Source organism: Theropithecus gelada, chromosome 1 (assembly GCF_003255815.1).
Source record: "Theropithecus gelada isolate Dixy chromosome 1, Tgel_1.0, whole genome shotgun sequence".
In the NCBI taxonomy this organism is placed as follows: Eukaryota; Metazoa; Chordata; class Mammalia; order Primates; family Cercopithecidae; genus Theropithecus; species Theropithecus gelada.
In genome coordinates, this window is record NC_037668.1 from 182,755,773 (window position 1) to 182,778,523 (window position 22,751).

General features: G+C 44.9%; 1 protein-coding gene across 2 annotated transcripts in view; it reads left to right on the plus strand.

Moving 5' to 3' along the window:
• The window catches only part of NMNAT2 (nicotinamide nucleotide adenylyltransferase 2), a 176,654-nt gene that overhangs the window by 147,875 nt on the left and 6,028 nt on the right, over window positions 1-22,751 (plus strand). For both annotated transcript variants that reach the window (XM_025359456.1, XM_025359465.1), the window contains exons 9-10: window positions 16,055-16,156; window positions 16,289-16,356. In XM_025359456.1, coding sequence (XP_025215241.1) covers window positions 16,055-16,156; window positions 16,289-16,356 — 170 coding nt within the window. The remainder of the gene's footprint in view (window positions 1-16,054; window positions 16,157-16,288; window positions 16,357-22,751) is intronic.

Sequence of the window (22,751 nt, forward strand, 5' to 3'; positions counted from 1 at the left end):
GCTAATGCTAGCTCCCAAACCCATAGCTGTATGCACATTGAATTCCCAAGGCAACAATTCTAGACGTAGTGCTTTTTGATTAACTTGCTATGTGACTCTGGACCTGCCTCAGTTTGTTGTTGTTGTTTTAATCTATAAAATCTATAGAATGTTATCTACAGCGTTCTGAGATTTTAAAGAAACGTTGTACCACACAATCCTTGTCCCCAAGTAATAGGTGGCATGACATACACATATGAAATATTTTCGTGTACATTTGTGTGTCTCTGGACAGAGATAGAGAGTCAGGACAGAGGCAGGACAGGGTCAGGCTTGAGATTCGAGTTCTACTCCAACACAACTCATGACAAAATATATTGGTTTTTTTTTTACTTATTTTTGGGACGGAGTCACTCTGTCGCCCAGGCTGGAGTGCAGTGGTGTGATCTCGGCTCACTGCAACCTCCGCCCCCCAGGTTCAAGTGATTCTTCTACCTCAGCCTCCCAGGCACCTGGAATTACAGGCACTCGCCACCATGCCCAGCTAACTTTTGTATTTTTAGTAGAGACGGGGTTTTGCCATGTTGGCCAGGCTGGTCTTAAACCCCTGACCTTAGGTGGTCTGCCTGCCTCGGCCTCCCAAAGTGCTGGGATTACAGGCGTGAGCCACTGTTCCCTGCCAACAAAATATATTCTGAGCTTCAGTTTTTTGCATCCCTGAAATGAGCCTAATAAGAGTGCCTACATCCCCTGGGTTTGGAAGGCTTAAATGGTATTGTGTTTTGAAAGTGCCTAGCCCCTGCACCTGACACACAGTCAAGCTCAGCAAAGCTAATAAGTGAATTTACCTAGACACACAGATACACACAAAGCTATGCAGGGTGAAGGGCATAAATGCTAACATGCTGTGGGATAACCAAGATGGGAGGGAAAGTTTCCAGGAAGTAAAGTCTACTGTGTGAAATATACAGTCCTCTCCGCCCTGGAACCATTTCCTACCTCCTTTCAGGTAGGAGATTTTAAACCTCCTTTCAGTTCTAAATTATGTGGCTTAATTAGCTTTTGCTTTCCTCGATAATTCACAAGGAGCTGTGAAAGTCAAAAGTAATGTGGCAAAGTTCTGTACAAGAGCTCATCAAAGCTCTTTCAAGAATCCAGGCAAATCTGGGCAATCACCTGGGGCCCCATTTTATTGCAGAGGCCTGGGCCGTCCTGGAGGAATTGAGAGAGACAAGGTCAGCAGCTGTGGCACAGCCTGGAGTGCTGTGGAGCAGGAATCCCTGAGGGCTATTACTAAATGTGATGGGTGAGGAGCCTCCTCTCAGGGGCAGACCCAGGCTTCCTGGAGCCTGAAACTTACACAATTTGGGGCCTTGCTGCAGGCCAATCCCTCTCTGCTCCTCCCAGTTAGATTGCTGACTTAGATTGCAGGTCCTCTAACTTCTCTCCAAAACGGCTGGTCTTGGTGTTGTCAGATACCAACATTATAGGACCAGGGAGAAGAGCCCCAGGTCTCTCCTTTTCTGGTTGGTCCCTGGTGCTGAGACCAGGGTTGGTTGGTTTAGAGAGAAAATATGAGAAACCAGTAGCTGTTGATTTACCAGGGATGTGACAGCAGAGGTGGAGTGAACTCATTGGGTCAAATACGTTCCCACTTGACCACTTGGCAAGTCCCAGCCCCAACCCTCTTCCCTTTCTGGATTCCCCAGGGAGATCATAGACTTTCTGTCCCATCTGGGTGGTTGTGGAAAAAGGGGAGGGATTCTCCCATCCCATTTCCAATCACCATCTGAGATGGATGACTTTGGAACATCCCCTGGAAGCCAGGGACGGATGAGATAATGAACCAACAGCAAGATCAGGTGACCAACTAGTCCCTGTTTCTGCAAGACTTACCCAGTTTTAAAACTGAAATACTAGGCCAGGCGCGGTGGCTCACACCTATAATCCCAGCACTTTGGGAGGCCAAGGTGGGCGGATCACGAGGTCAGGAGATCGAGACCATCCTGGCTAACATGTTGAACCCCCCGTCTCTACTAAAAATACAAAAAATTAGCTGGACGTGGTGGTGGGCACCTGTAGTCCTAGTACTTGGGAGGCTGAGGCAGGAGAATTGCTTGAACCCTGGAGGGAAAGATTGCAGGAGCTGAGATCACGCCATTGCACTCCGGCCTGGGTGACAGAGCAAGACTCTGTCTAAAAAATAAAATAAAATAAAATAAAAAACGGAAATGCTTATATCCTGGGACCTCCCTCAGTCCCGGGTTAGCCACCCTGGAGTCCCAGGACACCCAGCCTAGCTATGCACAGAGGGTACCACGTCCCAGGCCAGTAGGGACCCACATCTAGCTTGTCCAGGGTGGTGAGAAATCCAGTCCCCTGCAGAGGCAGCGGAAGGATTTGGGTGAAGCAGACCCTCAAGCTTCCTCTAGATGGCTTTCTGGAGCCTGGAGCAGACCTGCTTCCACGTCCTGCCAGCCAACTGCTCAGTCCCCTGCCTCAACTGAGCCCAAGTGATCCTTAGAGGTCCTTAGAATCACTGAGTCTGAGACAGAGGGGGGAAAGTTTCAAGAAGCTGTTTCCTCACATAATGAGTGTGAATCTCAGCCTGCGACCGAGGTGTGCCGGAAATATCATGTTAATGTATTTACATCAAATTAACATACCAGTCCAAATCCCTATCCCACAGGGATGGTGGTAATTTCGTCTCAGCCATTACTAATTAGCAGACCTGAAAGACTCTTGCACACCCCGAACATGAGGACAGTCCTTCAATTTCAGTTCACCATGGTCACCACAGACATCTTCCCTGTCCAAGCCTTTGTGGTCCCTTGAAGTCAAAGGTGCCCTGCTCCGCACCCACCGGGAGCAGGAAACTCCTGGCTGAGTCTGGAGGCCTCGTGCTGGGCCCCATTGTGATCACCAGGCCCGTTCTCCTCTGAGGCTTTGCCCCTAGTGTGCTGCCCAGGAGGAGGAGGAGTGGGCTCCACAGAGCTCTAGCCTCTTCCTATTGTAGGGAAAGTTGGTGGGAGGGCAGCAGAACCTCTTCTTTGTTCTTTCTATCCCCAAGTCATCTTCCCTATTTTCTCTCCCCTCTTCAGGACATCTAATGAAATGTCTTTTTTTTTTTTTTTTTTTTTTTTTCCTAAGAGACAAGGTCTCACTATGTTGCCCAGGCTGGTCTCGAACTCCTGAGCCCAAGTGATCCTCCCACCTCGGTCTCCCAAAGTGCTGGGATTACAAACCTGAGCCACTGCACTAGGTTCAAAATTTCTTCAGTGAGTTTAAAGGCATTGACTTCAGGCCGGGCACTGTGACTCACGCCTGCAATCCCAGCACTTTGGGAGGCCAAGGCAGGTGGATCACCTGAGGTCAAGGGTTTGAGACCACCCTGGCCAACATGGTGAAACCCCATCTCTACTAAAAATACAAAAAATTAGCCGGGCGTGGTGGCGGGCACCTGTAATCCCAGCTACTCGGGAGGCTGAGGCAGGAGAATGGCATAAACCCAGGAGGTGGAGGTTGCAGTGAGCAGAGATCGTGCCATTGCACTCCAGCCTGGGTGATAGAGCAAGACTCTGTCTCAATAAATAAATAAATATTAAAATAAAGTCATTGACTTTAAAGCATTCTGGTTTTGTCCTGCAAATTCCTCCTGTAAAAGATCTGGCTCTCTGCTAGAAATAGAGCTGGGCAGCCAGGCGTGGTGGCTCACACCTGTAATTCCAGCACTTTGGGAGGCTGAAGTGGGTGGATCACTTGAGGTCAGGAGTTTGAGACAAGCCTGGCCAACATGGAGAAACCCCATCTCTACTAAAAATACAAAAATCAGCCAGGCGTGGTGGTGCATGCCTGTAATCTCAGCTACTTGGGTGGCTGAGGCAGAAGAGTTGCATGAACCCAGGAGATGGAGGTTGCAGTGTGCCAAGAATGCACCACTGCACTCTAGCCTGGGTGGCAAGGCAAGACTCCAAAAAGCAAGAAAACAAAAGGAAGGGAGGGAGGGAAGGGAAGGAAGGGAGGGAGGGAGGGAAGGAGGGAAGGAGGGAAAGAAAGGAAAGAAAGAGAGAGAGAGAGAGAGAAAGAAAGAAAGAAAGAAAGAAAGAAAGAAAGAAAGAAAGAAAGAAAGAAAGAAAGAAAGAAAGAAAGAAAGAAAGAGAAAGAAAGAAGGAGGGAGGGAGGGAGGGAAGGAGGGAAAGGAAAGAAAGAGAAAGGAAGAAAGGAAGGAAGGAAGGAAGGAAGGGAGGGAGGGAGGGAGGGAGGGAGGCAGACAGAGCTGGCAGAGGAGGGTGTAGGGAGCACAAAACTAGTTAGCATGTCAGTGAATTAGTCCACTGCCCTTATTTGGGGAAGGGTGGATCTCAAGTTCTGGAAAAGGAACATCTCTCAGGGGTAGGTACAGAATGAGTCCTGCTTGTTGTACCAGCAAGTTCTACCATCTGGGGTTTGCCTGGAAACGGCCTGTTTTAGGAATGTCTGTTCCTAACCATGAGACTCCTGGAAATGAGATATGTGAGACCTGCTTCTGCTTCAGGTTTCATTCATTTGCCCGTTCATTCATCCCTTTCTCAGAGCACATTTCTCTTTATTACCTGGTGCCCCAAGTGATACTTGTTGACCATAGACCTTTGCTTGGAGACCATGAGGCCAAAACCCTGAAATCTGCTGTTAAAAGAAAAACCTCAGCCAAATGAAATTTAAAAGAGTTTAATAGAGCCATGAACAATTGGTGAATCAGGCAGCATCCCATGCCAGAGTAGGCTCTCAGACTCCAGAGGAGCCATGTGGTGGAAGATTTATGGACAGAAAAAGGAAGGTGATGTACAGAAAATGGAAGTCAAGTACAGAAACAGCCTTATTTGAACACAGTTCGAACAGCTGGCTACATTTGATTGGCCAAAACTTGGTGATTGGCACAAATGTAAGCTAAAGCCTGTTAACACTTCCACTTGTTATAGTTCAGCATGTACAGAGAAACCTTTAGGCTGAACTTAAAATATGCAGGGAGGCAGCTTTAGGCTAACCTTGATTTAACACTGCCCATGACTGGGGACAGGAGGGCAGGAGAGAGATCAAAGCTTTTTCTTGGAAACGTCCTAGGCCCCGGCCCCACACTCCAGCCTCTCATATCTTCTCCAGAATCTTCAGAAACAAGGCAGGAGGGAAGCCACTGGTTCAAACGGGTCTGGGGAGAAAGCTTGAAGGGGCTGTGGAGCAGCCTGGCCTCCAGCCAGGCTGGGAACTGGCTGAGACCGTCTGTTGGACAGCAGGACTGCCAAGGCCTCCTCCAGCACCAACACACACTCTCTACTAAGTCACTTTTGCTCTTTCTTTCACTTTGGATTCTTGAACCAAAGCTCTCCATCCAGAAATCTAATTACATGACTAATGGGATGACCCCCATCCCCACCCCAAACACCTCCCTTGTGGCATTTCCCATTAGGCATAAAGATCCATTAGCCCACAGCACATTCTGACCTTCTCTGACCAGTGACACACCCTTCCCCTTACATTCCGTGGAGAAAAAATTCCATACATAGTCATCGAGTTTCTCTCAAGTGTAACAGAATAGAGTTGCTGTATGGGAAATCAAGATCCAGACTTTTGGACCAGCCTCGGAGATCAGAACCCAGCTCCTGCCACGCCACTGCATTCCCGAGTTCTTTATTGGAGAACTAGTCTCTCCCAGGAGACCTGCTCCTTTGCTTTGCTTTTCTGCATCCTGACACCAGCATCAGTGCAGGCATCCAGGCATGGATCAGGGACTGTGGGAAGCCAAGGCCAAAGGCAATAGGGTCAACCATGGGCAGATTTGTGAAGCAGAAGGCATCTGCACTCACTCCCCTCCCCAAAACAAAACCCGTTGTATAGGGATCCGATGCTGCCAACTGCTTTGTCCATCACTGTGCCCAGCAGGCAAATTAATTCTGACTCAAGGCCGAGAGTGGTGGCTCATGCCTATAATCCCAGCACTTTGGGAGGCCAAGGCGGATGGATCACCTAAGGTCAGGAGTTCAAAACCAGCCTGGCCAACATGGTGAAACCCCATCTCTACTACAAATACAAAAATTACCCAGGCATGGTGGCGGGCTCCTGTAATCCCAACTACTCTGGAGGCTGAGGCAGGAGAATTGCTTGAACCCGGGAGGCACAGGTTGCAGGGAGCCGAGAGAGCGCCACTGCACTCCAGCCTGGGCGACAAGGTTGAAACACCGTCTCAAAAAAAAAAAAAAAAAAAAAGAAAAGAAAATTCTAATTCAAGCATTCCTTTCTTCAATCAATCTTTCAACAAATGCTTATTAAGTGCCTGGGATAAACATAGCATGCATTTATCCTTGAGGCACTTGCAGTCTAAAAGTATCTTACTTTTCATTATAGTATTTCTTTATACTCTATTAAATATAACACGTGAAAAGTTTAGAAGAGTTCCTGAACCTAGTACGCATTCCGTAAATGTTGGCCGTTATTCACTTATTTTAAAATATTTATTGAGCACCCAGCCATGTGAGAAAACAAAGTAGACAAAGTACCTGACCGTGCACTTTACTTTCTGTGGGAGGGGGTGGCCCTTGAGCTGGGCTTTCAATTGTGAGCAGGACTAGGTTAAGTAGGTGGAAAGAGAAGAGCTTTTTAAGGAGGAAAGAGGATATAAAAGATTCAGTGGAGGAAGCAAGACCTTTGGGGAGATGTTCTGGTTGCTTGAAATAGGTAAATCCTGGTATTTATTTGAGATGGTATTAACTTTTGAGCAAGCAGCAAAATCATTAAGTTTAATGATTACACGTATTAGCTGCTCTCAAGAGTATTTCCATTTCAAATGAGCAAGAGTCAATATTTAACCCAAAGGAGCAAAAACTTGGGGATGGAACATCAGCCACCAGAGATGGCCACTGAGGGAATTGTTTTCTCTTTTTTCCTCTTTGCACTCCTCAAAGCCCAGCATTCCACGGGCTGGTTCTAATTGGCTGTATCCTACATTTTTCCAGCCAACCAGCCATGGGCTAACTGCTTCCTACATCCATCAGCTATGGGAAAACAACCAAAGAAAATAAACAGAGGAAGAGCCTGGGGCATTAGCCACTCCAGAAGAAATCCCAGGGCCCCAGGATAAATGGAACAAAGACAAACATTTGGCTATTCAGGCTCAGATGGTTTTTATCAGACAGTCCAGCTCCAGCCAGGAAGCCTGATGGACTCTTGCACCCCAGGGATTAGGCCCCCACACTGATATGACTGATACCAAATGATACCAAATTACAGGCTCAGGGGAAGGAGGCTCAGCTTCCACCAATGGGGGATTCTGGTTGTTCTCATGTGAAAGGCACTGTTGGTTTGGTTTCCAGGCTGTTGACTTGAGTCTGGAATCCACTGCCTTCCCACACCCCCAGTTAAGTTGGCAGTGGGAGGGGGGATGATTTCATTTGGGAAGCCCCTCTTAAGAATGGTTCTCTCTCTTTTTTTTTTTTTTTTTTTTCATTAAGAGGGCCATCCTGGAAATGCATTTCCACCTGCTAAACTCTGACCCTACTAGTTTCCTTCCAGCCTTCCCTCCAGAGAGTGGCAGGGGCTAGAGCAAGGGTGGAGCATCCTTTACTGAAATGGAGGCAGCATGTTTCAGAAGCTGCTCACGTACTGCATGACTTTTGCCAGAAGTTCTCTCTTGGCATCTTTTTAAAGTCATCCAGAAGTATTCTAAAATTATAATACTCTAAGGGTGATGCAGAGTACCCCAGCCTCCCAAGTAGCTGTGGTAAGCTGGGGGAAAAAATAAGGTAGAATATATTTTCAAATAGAAATTTTTTAACCAAAAAAGTTTCAAGTCACTACAATGTGAGTCTTAAAAATGGATCTAGAAGAGGTGTGATGTGGAGGAAAGAGTCTTTAAGGCAGACCAGAGTGGATTCCATTCACTTGTTAGCTGTGCAACTTGGATAGGTTATTAAATCTCACTGAGTCTTGGTTTCCCCATCTATGAAATAAGAACTGAGGCACATATCTCAGAAGATAGTTGTCATAAGAATTAAATGTGATAAGTTCCTAGTACTGTGCATGGCACATAGCAGGCACCTTAATCAATGTTTCTTCCCCTCCTTCCCAATGGGCCCATGTGCATCCCTGACTAATCCTTATTCAGAGAAGAAACACAAGTGGGCTGCAGTCGTTGATGTACTGTACCTGAGAAGAGAGCACTGTTTGGGAGGGAAAGTCAGGCTTCAGAACGCTGATCTCAGGATGGCCCTGCAGAGGATCTTGCCAGTTAAGCCTGCCAGGGCAAATCCACATACATTGGATCTTGTTGCTAATGGAAGTCAAGCCCTCTGTTTAAAACACTCTAATGGCATTTCTTTGCAATTGGAATGAAACCCCGTCTTCATCATGATCTGGTCCTTGTCTACTTTTCCAACCACCGCGTACCCTAGTCCCACCTAGTTTATTTGAACAGTTTTCCCCACCTCAGGGTCTTTGTACTGGCTGTGGCTTCGTTGGGAATCCTCTTCTCCTAGATATCCCTGTGCCCATCCCTTCATATCACGTAGGTTTCAACATAAAGGTCATTTGGTTTTATAATGAATATTGTACTTAACCCTATTTGATGTTTTCCTTTTATTTATTTATTTTTCAGAGACAGGGTCTCACTCTGTCACCCAGGCTAGAGTGCAGTGGCGTGATCATAGTTCACTGCAGCCTTGAACTCCTAGACTCAAGTGATCATCCTGGGGTCAAGCGATCCTCTTGCCTCAGCCTCACAAGTAGCTGGGACTCAGGCATGTGCCAACACACTCAGCTAATTTAAAATAAAATTTGTTTTTGTAGAGATGAGGTCTGACCACCATGTTGCCCAGGCTGTCTGGAACTCCTAGGCTCAAGTGATCCTCCCACCTTGGCCTCTTAAAGTGCTGGGATTACAGGTGTGAGACATCACACCTTGCCATGATGTTTTCTTATTTATGTATTTATTTGTTTATGATCTCTCGTTACTTGAAGGTAAGCCCTTTGAGTACAGGAAACTTGCCTGTCTTATTCGCCGATACCAGAACAGTGCCCAGTTCACCATATACATGCTCAATAAAAGTTTGTTGAATGAAAGTTGAGAACAACTTGGTTGGAGGAGTTCAGCTCATAATACAGTTTGCCTCCCCCATGGGATATGGCCCAAACTTTTGCCAGTTACCCATGATATATTAGTCACTGTAAGATATTAGCCACCCAGTAGCAACCTACTCATATCTTCACAGCAGTAGATACAATTGAAAATAATCATTTGTTTAATGTCTCATACCAGACAGTGATCTGTCCAAGAGATGAAGCCATATCTGCCTTGCTCAACCCTGCATCCCTAGTGTCTAGGAAAGTGCCTGGCTAAAACCACAAGGCATCCACCCCCTCAAAGCATCCCTTTAAATCCAGCAGGGCAGGTCTTGAAATTCAGCCTCTTGGAGGGATGATGCAAACTCTACGTTCCTTCCAAGAGCTCTGCTGCCTGGGTCATGAGTGTTTTCTCTTCCAAGGCCAAGTTGCTTCCTGCCTCAACATGTCTCATATCCTTCCCTCAGATTCCCCACATTTGGGGAAGCAGAGTCTACCGCCTCCCACATCCTCTCCCCATCCCTTTCCCTACCTCCCCTGGGGAGCCTTTGACCAGAAGATGAAAAGATATGATCAAAGTTGTGCCTGTGAGCAGGAAGTAGAAGCAGGATGAATGCCACAGACCCCCACCTCTGAGGCTCGACACAGGCCAGTGCTAAAGTGAGGGCCACTGTGTGCTGCAGGGGGAGAAGATTGTGTCCTGATCCTGCCCACGGTGTGGGGTCACATTGGTCACCATCAGGAATGAGATTTACCAATCAGGACAGTTCTACCACATTGGCCACTCGTCCACCCCACCTTTCCACCCCAAGGGCAAGACCCACAGAGAGCTCTTCATGAAGACAGGAGGTGCTGGTCCCCTCGAGCAGAAACAAGAGTTCAGTTCCAGAGGCCTGGGCACACTCCTGCAGGCGCCATAGGAAGGGGATCTGAGTGCCCTATGCTTCCTGGGGTCAGATGTCTGCCCTTACACCCCCCGCTCCTGAGGACACAGGGGGAATGTCCTTATTCTTGCTGGACTTCTCAGAGGTGCTGAGGTACCTGTCCCACGAGTATCTCATTTTGACCCCATCCTAAACCAGGCCAGAATACTACCAGCTTAGGTAATTGTCCATGTGGTTTAAAGCAACAATTCCCAAAGGTGGGTGTATATCCGAAGGATTTGGGAACTTTGTAAAGATAGAGGCTCCAGCCCCTTGACACATGCTATATCAAAATTTCTCAGGTGAGGTCTGGGGAATATGTTTGTTGTTGTCGTTTATTTTATTTTATTTTATTTTATTTTATTTTATTTTATTTTCACAAATAATACTTTTTATCTGTCACCCTTAAAGTCTGAATTTTAACAGATTCTTGGTCCAGTGGCTTTTATCCACCAGCTTGTTCAACTTTAGCTCCTATCTCTCCCCGCAGTAGTTTTTCCAGAGCCACTACCTTCACACAAAGGTAGCGGCTGTGGAAAAACTAATGAAAACATCATGGAGAGGACAGATTGGCAAGCCTTTTCTGTTTTCCAGTACTGTCTGGGATCAATTTATTGACCACTTCTTTCAAGTCATTTGTCTACAACAACCCCTCCACCCTGCACCTGGTCTTTATTACCATCCTCTTCTCCAAGATTTGGCAGACCTGAGCCTAAGATGCCTTCCATATCTGATTGTTGCCTCTTTTTAGTAAAACCAACGCAGAATAGATGAAGCAAATAACCATTGGTGGTCTTGATTCAGACTGAGCTTCAGTCATGGTCTGTCATTTTTTTTGACCATGGAACACATTTTGTCACAGGTAAGATCCAGGCCATGGAAGTGAGTCAGGCAGTTTTTGCCCTGGGGATCTTCAGTAATTAGCTTGAATTTTCTAAATGCAACTTCAGCATTTTGCAGATGAGCAAGACTCACTTCAAATGCACAACACTTGAGGCTATCACAACTCCATGCAATTTTGGTTTCTCGCATCCTTGGGACTGGTGTTTTTCCGTTATTTCTTATATGAAACATATAGCTGGTATTTTTACATCATACCAGTCTTATAAAATGAATCAAGTGCTCTCTTCTTGGCTCCCTTTTTGCCACATTTTGTAAAGTGACTATTCTTGCCAACCACCTTAGTGCTGCTCAGAGAACCAAAAGGGTGAAAGTGCAACTCTGGTGAGAATTTAGGCTTAAGGGGTGGGAGCGCACAAGGGATACAGGTTTAATTAGGGTGGCCAGAGAGGATCTCACCAAGAAGGTGATATTTAAGTGAAAGATTTTAAGCCAAGGAGCAACATGATTTGGCTTATATTTTAACATTATCAGTCTGGCTATTGGGAATAGACTAAAAAAAGGCAAGAAAATAACAGGGAGACCAGAGAAATTCAAACGAGAGATGATAGAGGTGAGCTAGTCTCCTAGTTCTGCAAACTTGGTGGTTTAGGATAACACATATTTATTGTCTTACAGTCCCAGAAGTCAGAAGTCTGAAATAGGTTTTATTGGGCCCAAATCAAGTTGTTGGCAAGGCCAACAACTCCAGAGGATCTAGGGGAAAATTGGTTTCCTTGACTTTTTCAGCTTCTAGAGCTGCATTTGTCATATTCATTGGTTCATGGTCCCTTCCTCCAACTTCAAGTCCCACAGTGGAGCATCTTCAAATCTCTTTCTGCTTCATCTCCCATTATCTTATCTCTTCTGAGTCCAGTCTCCCTCTGCCTCTTGTAAGGGTACTTGTTACTGCATTTAGGGCCTGCCCAGATAACCCAGGATAATCTCAAGATCCTTAGTTTAATCATATCTGCAGAGTCTCTTTTGCCATATTCACAGGTTCCAGAGATTAGAACCTGGATATCTTTTAGGTTCATTATTCAGCCTAACAAAATAGCCTTGGACCAGTATAGAAGGGACTGACATGGTGAGAAATGAGCAGATTCTTGGATTTGCTTTGAAGGTAGAGTCCATTGGACTAACTTATAGACTGAATGTGGGATATAAGAGAAAGAGAGGAATCAGGGAAAATACCAAAGCTTTTTGTCTGAGCAATTATAAGAAGAGAATTTCTGCTGGGCATGGTGGCTCACACCTGTAATCCCAGCATTTTGGGAGGCCAAGGCAGGCGGATCACGAGCTCAGGAGTTCGAGACCAGCCTAACCAACATGGTGAAACCCTGTATCTACTAAAAATACAAAAATTAGCCGGGCATGGTGGCGGGCGCCTGTAATCCCAGCTACTCAGGAGGCTGAGGCAGGAGAATTGCTTGAACCCGGGAGGCAGAGGTTGAAGTGAGCCGAGATCACACCACTGTATTCCAGCCTAGGCAACAGCGAGACTCTGTCTCAAAAAAAAAAAAAAAAAAAAGGAAGAGAATTTCTCTTTATGGAAAAGATGACAGGAAAACCATTTCTTTGAGGGGAGTGGTTGGTTTAACTGTCTGTTTATGTTAGCAGGGCCAGGGGCTCATGGACATAATGAGTTTGAGATGGCCTATCCAAGTGGGCATATTGAGAAGGCAGCTGACATATGAGCCTCCAGTTCAGGAGAGAAGTTATTGCTGGAAACATTAATTTGGAAGCCTTTAGTGTGCTTTTAAAGCTTCAAAATTGAATGAAATCATGAAGGGTGTGAGTGTGAATAGAAAAGAAAAAACATCCAGGGACTGAGGCTTGGAGGAGGTCAGTGGCTCAAGGTCAGATAGAACAGGAGGAATTAGCATGGGGGTCCAAAAAGGAGTAGCCAGCAGCCAGAGAGGTAGAAGGACAACCAGGAGAGGGTAGTGTCCTGAGGCCTGGTGAAGGCAGGCAATGGGTGCTTGAGGTGGGAAGGACAGCTAAGCTCCTAGAGGGAGATGGGCACTCGTTGGACTGAGGGCACATCTCACCAGCTCTGGCACCTAGTACCTTCCCTTCCCGAACACGCACACACGCACACACACACATGCACACACACAAATACCCTCCACCATGAACAATGTTTCTAAGCAGTGCAGCTCATTGAGCAAGGCCTGCTTTGGGGGCAAGACACTCAGATTTTCTCCCATAATTCTCCAAACAGGTGCTACAAAAACAACAGTGTCTGGCCAAAGCAGCAGAGAGTATCGGCAGTCTCTGGCCTAAACCCTGGCCGTGATGCCCTAAAGCTGTAGATCTTGTCTCATAGACCCTCTCTTCCTCGACCCATCTATGATTCCCAGGGACAAGTCTGTCACTGTTTTTGGAAAAGGAAAACATCCTAAGCAGTAAGGCCTCCATCTGCTTGCCACCCACTGAACAGCCTGGCACAGTTATTCACTGGGCGCTCGGTTCATTAGGTACTGAGTGCAGAGCAGCAGCTGCACTGTTGTCACCCACAGGGCGATTCCCCCATGAGGACTGCTATTCTGAGCCATTATGTTCCTGGTTTAAACTAGAATGCTCACTTTATATAGACCCATTATTACAAACATCATATATGAAACATTCATCAAGTTTACAGAATCAATTTGAAGGCAGATCCTACATTATGCAATCTATACTAGATTATCTTGAAACATCTACATAACCACGCAGCTTAGGAATCCCCATGGATACCAGCTTGGATAGATTCTCTCTTCTCTCCTGTCCTCCTCTCCTCTTCCCTCCTTTCTCTTCCTCACTCTCTTCTGCTCTTCTCCTCCCTTCTCTTTTCTGTCTCTTTCTCTGCCAATTTCCCCAGAACTTTAATTAAGTACTTAGACCACTGGTTCACCAGCTTTGTTGTATATTGATATCACCTGGGGAATTTAAAGAACTTCTGCTGCCTGAGTTCCAGCACCAGAGATTCTGGTTTAATTGATCTTAGGTGTGAGCTAGGCTTTGGAAATGTTTAAAGCTCCTCAGGTGATTCTAATGTGCAGCCAAGTTTGAGAACCAGTGTCTAAGTAGTGAGTCCCAGTGCAATATCCTAAATGCCATGGCAGAAGGAGCTGACTCTAACTCCAACTCCCTGCCCTGCCTCTCCCTACCATTTCTGGTTTATAAGACAAGAGGTTTGGTGTCAGTTTACCTGATCCGAACAACACCAATAGATGCAGTGTGTTGTGCAATGCTCTGTATCTTCCAGAGTACATGATCCAATGGGGGCTCTGATATTCTACACCTAGCTTTTTAACTTCTCTCTACGACTTTCCTCCTAAGACACCTTTAGCTAACTTTTTATTTCAGCGACATCAGAGCTCCAGCTGCAAGTGTAGGTCCAGTTGTAAGCAGTAGGAGAAGCAGAGTAAAAGTGGACAGAAATAATCAGAATGTGCACACACACACACACAACCAGTAAATCAGGCTTAGAAATGGAATTCTGCTGGTGTAGAAATCCTCTGGGGAGAAGGGGCCACCGTGCCCCAGTATATCTGTTTTTGTGCCACTTGTTTAGATAATTATGGGAAAAAACCCTTGCCCTCAAATCAGGTCTTGCTCAATGAACTGTGCTGCTTAGAAGCCACCTATCTCCTCCTCCCTTCCCCAGTCTGGGATCTGTAATTGGCAAGATCTAAACAGTAATATGCCCAGGGTAGATCCAAGAGTATTAAATGCCATAACTTTCAGGCTCTTTCAAAATAAAAGTTGGCACAAATTTCCCGGAAGCAACTTGGTGATATGTCTCAAGAGCTTGAATTATGTCCAGCTTATCTCCTTTTATCCAATTATATCATTTCTTATCCTAAGGAAATAATCAGAGGTGTGATAAAAGATTTATGTACAAAGATCTTCACTAAAGTGTTATGTATAATTGCAAAAAATCAGAAGTAACTGTACACATAGTGTAAAATGTACAGATTATTAAAAGTTATGTTTTCAAATAATTTTTAACAATGTAAGAAAATTCTCAAAATATAATGCTAGTGAAAAAAGATAGGTAAGGCGACTAATTTTATAGTTTAATCCAATTGTGGATATGTACCTATTTGCAGAGAGAAAAAAAACTACAGATATACACTCAACCATTCACAGTCACTACCTGGATTGTGTGATTGTGATTGATTTCTATTTTTTTTCCTAGATTCTCTAAGCTTGCACTGCATCTACAGTCAGAAAATAAAAATGTTATTTCTTTTAAATGAAAACAAGGTTTGGCTAGGTGCAATGGCTCACGCCTGTAATCTTAACACTTTGGGAGGCTGAGGTGGGAGGATCACTTGAGTCCAGGAGCTGAAGACTGGCCTGGGCATCATAGCAAGACCCCTTCTCTTCAAAAAAATAATTTTAAAAAATTAGCCAGCCATGGTAGTATGTGCCTGTGGTCTCAGCTATTTGGAGGCTGAGGTGGGAAGATTGCTTAAGCCCAGGAGGTTGAGGCTGCAGTTAGCCATGATCGTGCCACTGCACTCCAGCTTGGGAGACAGACTGAGAACATGCCTCAAAAAAAAAAAAAAAAAGTTTCATTTCTCACATGGCACCGTGTGTCTATCAAAAACTGATCTCTGAAGTGACCCTAATCATCATCATCATCTCCCTACCACAGCCTGGGTGCCCAGTGATGCATTCCAAGAACTTCTAGTTCTAGCTCTTGGCTACCCCTTGAGTCCCACAGCAGTTTTTATGAGGGTGAGCTGGAAGAGCATTTGGTCCCTCTCATGACGTCCATCTGAGGGCTCAAATGTGCTTGCTGAACAGAGGGATCTGTTTCACTCCAGAGGGTGTTTACCAGGTAAGGACGCGATGTCATTCATGTGATTCTGCAGCATTGTGAACTCAGTGGGAGCCTCAGGAACTGGAGAGATCTTGCCAGACATGTAAGAGTTCATTTATTCCTTAAGTCTAGGGTATTTATTAAGCTACTTCTGTGTACCAGTCAATGCTTTCACTTAGTCTATTAACACCGTTAAGGGTTGTTCCTTGAAGGAGCTGGCTGATAGGGCTGAGAAGAAGGCCAGTTTGGGACTAAAGCTTGGGGCTACATGGATGCTTGTGGATGAATGGAAGCGGGCGCTGCTAAGTAGTTGCTTGGTAGGAGTTTGGGATCAGGGTTTCACCAAAGGGCCCTCTCTCTGTTTCTTCAGATGGAGGTGATTGTTGGCGACTTTGGGATTGTGGTGGTGCCCCGGGATGCAGCCGACACAGACCGAATCATGAATCACTCCTCAATACTCCGCAAATACAAAGTGAGTCCTCCATCCTGCTAGTGCATCTGTGATACGGCCCTTGTGTGAGAGTCCTGGCAGCTGGAGGAGTGAGAGAGCAAAAGGAGTTTAGTGGGAGGGACTGGCAACTGACTCTCTCTGCTCTGTCCTCAGAACAACATCATGGTGGTGAAGGATGACATCAACCATCCCATGTCTGTTGTCAGCTCAACCAAGAGCAGGTATGTTTGACAAATGGCCGGAGAGACTTTAGTCAAACTGTCTTATAAGTCTCCGCATAACTTTCCTCCATCAGAGATGACCCTAAGATTCAGGCAGACATCTGCTGCCCTGGTGTTTAGCTTTCTGTTTGGACCTCATTTGTTCCCAGCCATTTTACCTTTTTTTGTTTTTGTTTTTTGTTTTTTGTTTATTTTTTTGAGACGGAGTCTCACTCTTGTTGCCCAGGCTGGAGTTCAGTGGTACAGTCTTGACTCACTGCAACCCCTGCCTCCCGGGTTCAAGCAATTCTCCTACCTCTGTCTCCCGAGGAGCTGGGATTACAGGCACATGCTACCACGCCCGGCTAATTTTTGTATTTTTAGTAGAGATGGGGATTTCACCATGTTGGCCAGGCTGGTCTTGAACTCCTGACCTCAAGTGATCCACCCACCTCGGCCTCCCAAAGTGCTGGGAATACAGGCGTGAGCCACTGTGCCCGGCCCCAGCCATTTACTTTTAAAAGGGGGGACAGTCCATTAGCTAGTCTTAGCTGCTTTAAGGGGAGAAGAGGGTGTTTTCAGTTGTGGACGCTTTAGTTGGAGGTACTTATGGAATAATATTTGACAAGGGTACAGGCTAAGCTGCCAAAACCAAAAAAAAAGAAAATCCAGTATTCAGAGTTTTAAATGTTAGATGTTTAGTTCCCTCTTACTGAAGTCAAAGATGGAATCTACGGCCTCATCCATATAAAACTTCCATCTCTGGGTGCACAGCTGCTGCAACGGTGGCTCTTCTCAGCCAGTGGGAAAAGGCAAGGTGAAGCCCATGGCAAGAAGCTTTGTCTTTAAGGTGACCCAGAGTTGTGCATACCACTTCCCTTTGCATCACACTGACTCAGGGGTGGAGGACAGCTGGGAAATAGACTGTGTAGCTAGGCAGCCACACACCCAGATAAAACTCAGTATGCTTTATTACTAACCCAAAGAGGGAAAGAATGGGTGTTAGGGGCCAGTTACCAGTTTCTACCATAAACCCAAAGTGGAAATGTTAAGTGGAATGGTGAAATATACAGAATATAGAGGTTTGGAGGGGAAAAACTGAAAGCCACGAACATGTAAGTGTCAATTAGAATTCTAGGTATGGACAAGCTCACAGAAAGAGTCAAGAAGAGAAGACTATGGGGAACATTGCAAACATTTTAGCATTTGATAGAAAGTTAAAAGGCAGTTAGAAACCACCAGCAGTGGTGGCCCAGAAGCCAAGGTGAGAGAGGATACAAAGATGGAGAGCATTGCCATCTGCGTCCCATCTTTCAGAGAAATCAAATGAGACCAGGACTTTAAAAAGTAATTGCCTTCTTCCCTGGAAGGCAATTACAGAGGCACTCACAAGGGTAGCATCCACTGTGAAGTGAGGGCAGAAGCAATGGGCAGTAAGGGGAGAGGAGTAGGATGTGGTTCCAAACATGGCTGCACATTAGAGTCGCCATGCAGAGTTATACAACAGTACAAATTCCTGTGTCCCGCCCAGTCCCACTGAATCAGAATTTATGGGGGGTGGGCTTAGGAATCTGCTTCTGAGTCACAGGTATACACACTTTTTCAAAAAGCTTAACTATGTGAGGAGGCACTTAGGGACCTAACTTGCAAGGTCAGGGTGTAACCGCCCAAGGGGTTCACCTTGCTGGCTGCCTAGACAGAGCAGATTCATCAAGACAGGGGAATTGCAGTAGAGAAAAAGTAATTCACGCAGAGCCGGCTGTGAGGCAGACCAGAGTTTTATTGTTACTCAAATCAGTCTTCCTGAGCATTTGGGGAGCAGAGTTTTTAAGGATAACTTCGTGGGTCGGGGAAGCCAGTGAGCCAGGAGTACTGACTGGTCGGAGATGAAATCATAGGGAGTCGAAGCTGTCTTCTTGCACTGAGTCAGTTCCTGGGTGGGAGCGGGGCGCAAGTTCGAATGAGCCAGTTTATTGATCTGGATGGTGCCAGCTGGTCCATCAAGTGCAGGGTCTACAAAATATCGCAAGCACTGATCTTAGGAGCAGTTTAGGGAGGGTCAGATCTTGTAGCCTTCAGCTGCATGACTCCTAAACCATAATTTCTAATCTTGTGGCTAATGTTAGTCCACAAAGGCAATGTAGTCCCCAGGCAAGAAGGAGGTCTGTTTTGGGAAAGGGCTGTTATCATCTTTTTTTAAACTATAAACTAAGTTTCTCCCAAACTATAAACTATGAACTAAGTTTCTCCCGAAGTTAGTTCAGCCTACACCGGGAACAAGGACAACTTGGAGGTTAGAAGCAAGATAGAGTCAGTTAAGTTAGATCTCTTTCACTGTCTCAGTCATAGTTTGCTAGGTGGTTTCAAGGGCTGTGCATGCATTGAAAGGCAGTGAGCTGGTCTCCAGTGAGATCTCACAGGCAGGACTCAGACGCCTTTTAGAATCTAGGTATGTGGAGGAATATTTGAATTTTTAAAAATAATTCATTTGGGTCTGACACCTAGACTATTGTGTTAGGAGAGAACAGGAAGCAGCCAGACCAAGGCTGGAAAAAAACTGTGCAGAAGCCAAAATGTGTCACTGGGGTCCTTTATACCTGTTGGTGCCTCTCCTCCATGGGCTCCTGTAGGAAAGAAAAGATGTAGTGAATCCCAAGAATCCCTGGAAGAGGATTCATACTCTTGAGGCCAGCATGCAGAGGAACCCAAAAGGATAAAATAAGGATAGTTCTAAGAGGAAAGCTTCTAACAATAAATGCTCACATTAAAACAGAAGAAAAACCCCAAATAAATTGCCTAGCATTATGCCTCAAGGAACTAGAAAAAGAAAAACAAACTAAAGCCAAAGGAAGGAAGTAATAAAGATTAGAGCAAAACTAAATAGAGAATAGAAAAACCATAGAAAAAAATTAATAAAATGAAGAGTTGGTTTTTTGAAAAAAATAAACAAAATTGACAAACCTTTATCTAGACTGAAAAAGACTCAAATGTATAAAACCAGAAATGAAGGTGTAGACATTATAACAAATGTTTCAGAAATAAGATGGATCATAAAGAATTATTATGAACAATTATATGCAAACAAATTTGGTAACCTAGAGGACATGGATAAATTCCTTTAAAAAGATAATCTGGCAAGATTGAATCAGGAATAGCCTGAACAAACCAATAACAAATAGATTGAAGTAGTAATTAAAAACCTCCCAGCAAAGAAAAGCCAGGACCAGATGACTTCAGAGCTGAATTCTACCAAATTTTCAAAGAATAATTAATACCAATACTTCTGGGTTTTTTTTTTCTTTTCTTTTCTTTTTGAGACAGAGTCTTACTCTGTCACCCAGGTTGGAGTGCAGTAGCGTGATCTTGGCTCACTGCAACTTCTGCATACCGGGTTCAAGTGATTCTCCTGCCTCAGCTTCCCAAGTAGCTGGGACTACAGGTGCCTGCCACCATGCCCAGCTAATTTTTGTATTTTTGGTAGAGACAGGGTTTCACTATGTTGGCCAGGCTGGTCTTGAACTCTTGACCTTGTGATCCACCCACCTCGGCCTCCCAAAGTACTGGGATTACAGGCATGAACCACTGCACCCGGCCTATACATTTTAAACTCTTCAAAGAAATACAGCTGGAAGGAATACCTCCTAGCACATTCTATGAGGCCAGCATCGCCTTGATACCTACGCCAGATGAAGATACCACAAGAGGCCAGGCACAGTGGCTCACACCTGTAATCCTAGCACTTTGGGAGGCCAAGGCTGGTGGATCACTTGAGGTCAGGAGTTCAAGACGAGCCTGGCCAATATGGTGAAACCCTATCTCTACTAAAAACACAAAAAATTATCCAGGCATGTGACTGTAATCCCAGCTACTTGGGAGGCTGAGGCAGTAGAATTGCTTGAACCCAGAAGGCGGAGGTTGCAGTGATCTGAGATCACGTGCCACTGCACTCCAGCCTGGGCAACAGAGCGAGACTCTGTATAAAAAAAAAAAAAGACACCGCAAGAAAAGAAAACTGTAGGCCAATATTTCTGATGAACATTGATGCAAAAGTCCTCAATAAAATATTAGCAAATTGAATTCAACAACACAACATGAAGTTTATACATGATGATCAAGTAGGATTTATCCCTGGCACACAAGGCTGGTTTAACATATGCAAATCAGTCAATGTGATACATCACATAAATAGACTGAAAGATAAAAACCACATGACCATAGCAGTTGATGCAGATGAAGCACTGGACAAAGTTCAACATCCTTTCTTGACAGTTTAAATATAGAAGGAAAGTTCTTCAACATAATAAAGGCCATTTTTATTTATTTATTTATTTTTATTTTTATTTTTTGAGATGGAGTCTCCTTCTTTCACCCAGGCTGGAGTGTAGTGGCACGGTCTCAGATCACTGCAACCTCCACCTCCCAGGTTCACACGATTCTCCTGCCTCAGCCTCCTGAATAGCTGGAATTACAGGCGCATACCACGACGCCCGGCCAATTTTTTGTGTATTTTTAGTAGAGACAGGATTTCACTATGTTGGCCACATGGTCTCGATCTCCTCACCTTGTGATCTGCCTGCCTCAGCCTCCCAAAGTGCTGGGATTACAGGCATGAGCCACCGCACCCAGCAAGGCCATTTATTTATTTATTTTTAAACCCACAGCTAGCATTATAATCAATGGGGAGAAAATGAAAGCTTTTCCTCTAAGACCTGGTATAAAGCAAGAATGCCCACTATCCCCAGTTCCATTCAGCATAGTACTGAAAGTACTATCAAGAGCAGTTAGACAACCAGGTGCGGTGGCTCACACCTGTAATCCCAGCAGTTTGGGTGGCCGAGGCATGTGGATCACTTGAGGTCAGGGGTTAGAGACCAGCCTGGCCAACATGGTGAAATCCCGACTCTAATAAAAATACAAAAATTAGCTGGGCATGGTGGTGTGTGCCTGTAATCTCAGCTACTCAGGAGGCTGAGGCAGGAGAATCACCTGAACCCAGGAGGCTGAGGTTGCAGTGAACCAAGATCACACCATTGCACTCCAGGCTGGGTGACAGAGTGAGACTCTGTCTGGAAAAAAAAAAAAGAAAGAAAGAAAGAAACAGAAACCCTTAGGAATAAATTTAACCAAGGAAGTGAAAAATCTGTACATAGAGGAGTATAAAACATGGACAAAAGAAATTGAAGATGACACAAATAAATGAAATAAATGAAAAGCATTTCATGCTCATGGATCAGAAAAGTTAATATTGTTAAAATGTCCATGCTACCTAAAGCAATATAAAGATTTAATGAAATCCCTATCAAAATCCCAATAGGGGCATTCATACTTCACAGAAATAGAAAAATCAACCCTAAAATTTGCTCAGAACTGCAAAAGACCCTGAATAACCAAAGCAATTATGAGAACAAAAAAAGTTGGAGGTATCACACTTCTTCATTTAAAATGATATTACAAAGTTATAGTAATCAAAACAGTATGGTACTGGCATAAAAGCAGACACATAGAGCAGTGGAACAGAATAGTGAGCCCAGAAATAAATGCAAACATACATGGTCAACTGATTTTTGACAAAGGTACCAAAAAGGCACAATAAAGAGAGGATAGTCTCTTCAATAGATGGTGCCAAGAAAACTGGATTTCTATATGCAGAATAATGAAATTGGACCTTATCTTACACCAGCCACAAAAATCAGCTCAAAATGGATAAAGGACCTAAGCGTAAGACCTGAGGGGAAAAAAAACAAAAAAACAGAAGAAAACATAGGGGAAAATCTCCTTGACATTGGTCTTGGCAATTATGTCTTGGATGCCACACCGAAAACACAGGCTACAAAAGCAAGTAAATAAATAAATAAGACTTCAAACTAAAAAGCTTCTGTACAGCAAGGAAACAATCAAATATTTTCAAATCATATATCAGATAGGGATTAATATCCAAGATTTATAAAGAACTTACACAACTCAAAATAGCAAGAAAACATATTACTCAACTAAAAACTGGGCAAAGGGGCAGGGTGTGATGGCTCATACCTATAATCCCAGCATACTAGGTGGCTGAGGTAGAAAGATTGCTTGAGGCCAGGAGTTCCAGACATAGTGAGACCCTGTCTCTATCCTTACCCGTTCCCCCCCCCCACAAAAAAAAAAAAAAAATTAGCCAGGCATGGTAGCATGTGCCTGAAGTCCTAGCTGCTTGAGAGGCTGAGGCAGGAGAATTGCTTGAGCCCAGGAGTTTGAGGCTCCAGTGAGACATAACTGCACTACTGCACTCCAGCCTGGGCAACAGAGTAAGAACCTGTCTCTCTGAAAACAAACAAACAAACAAACAAACAAAAAACCACCAGAGGATTTGAGTAGAAATCTCTCCAGAGATGACATAAAAATTGCTAACAGGTGCATAAAAAGATGCTCAACAT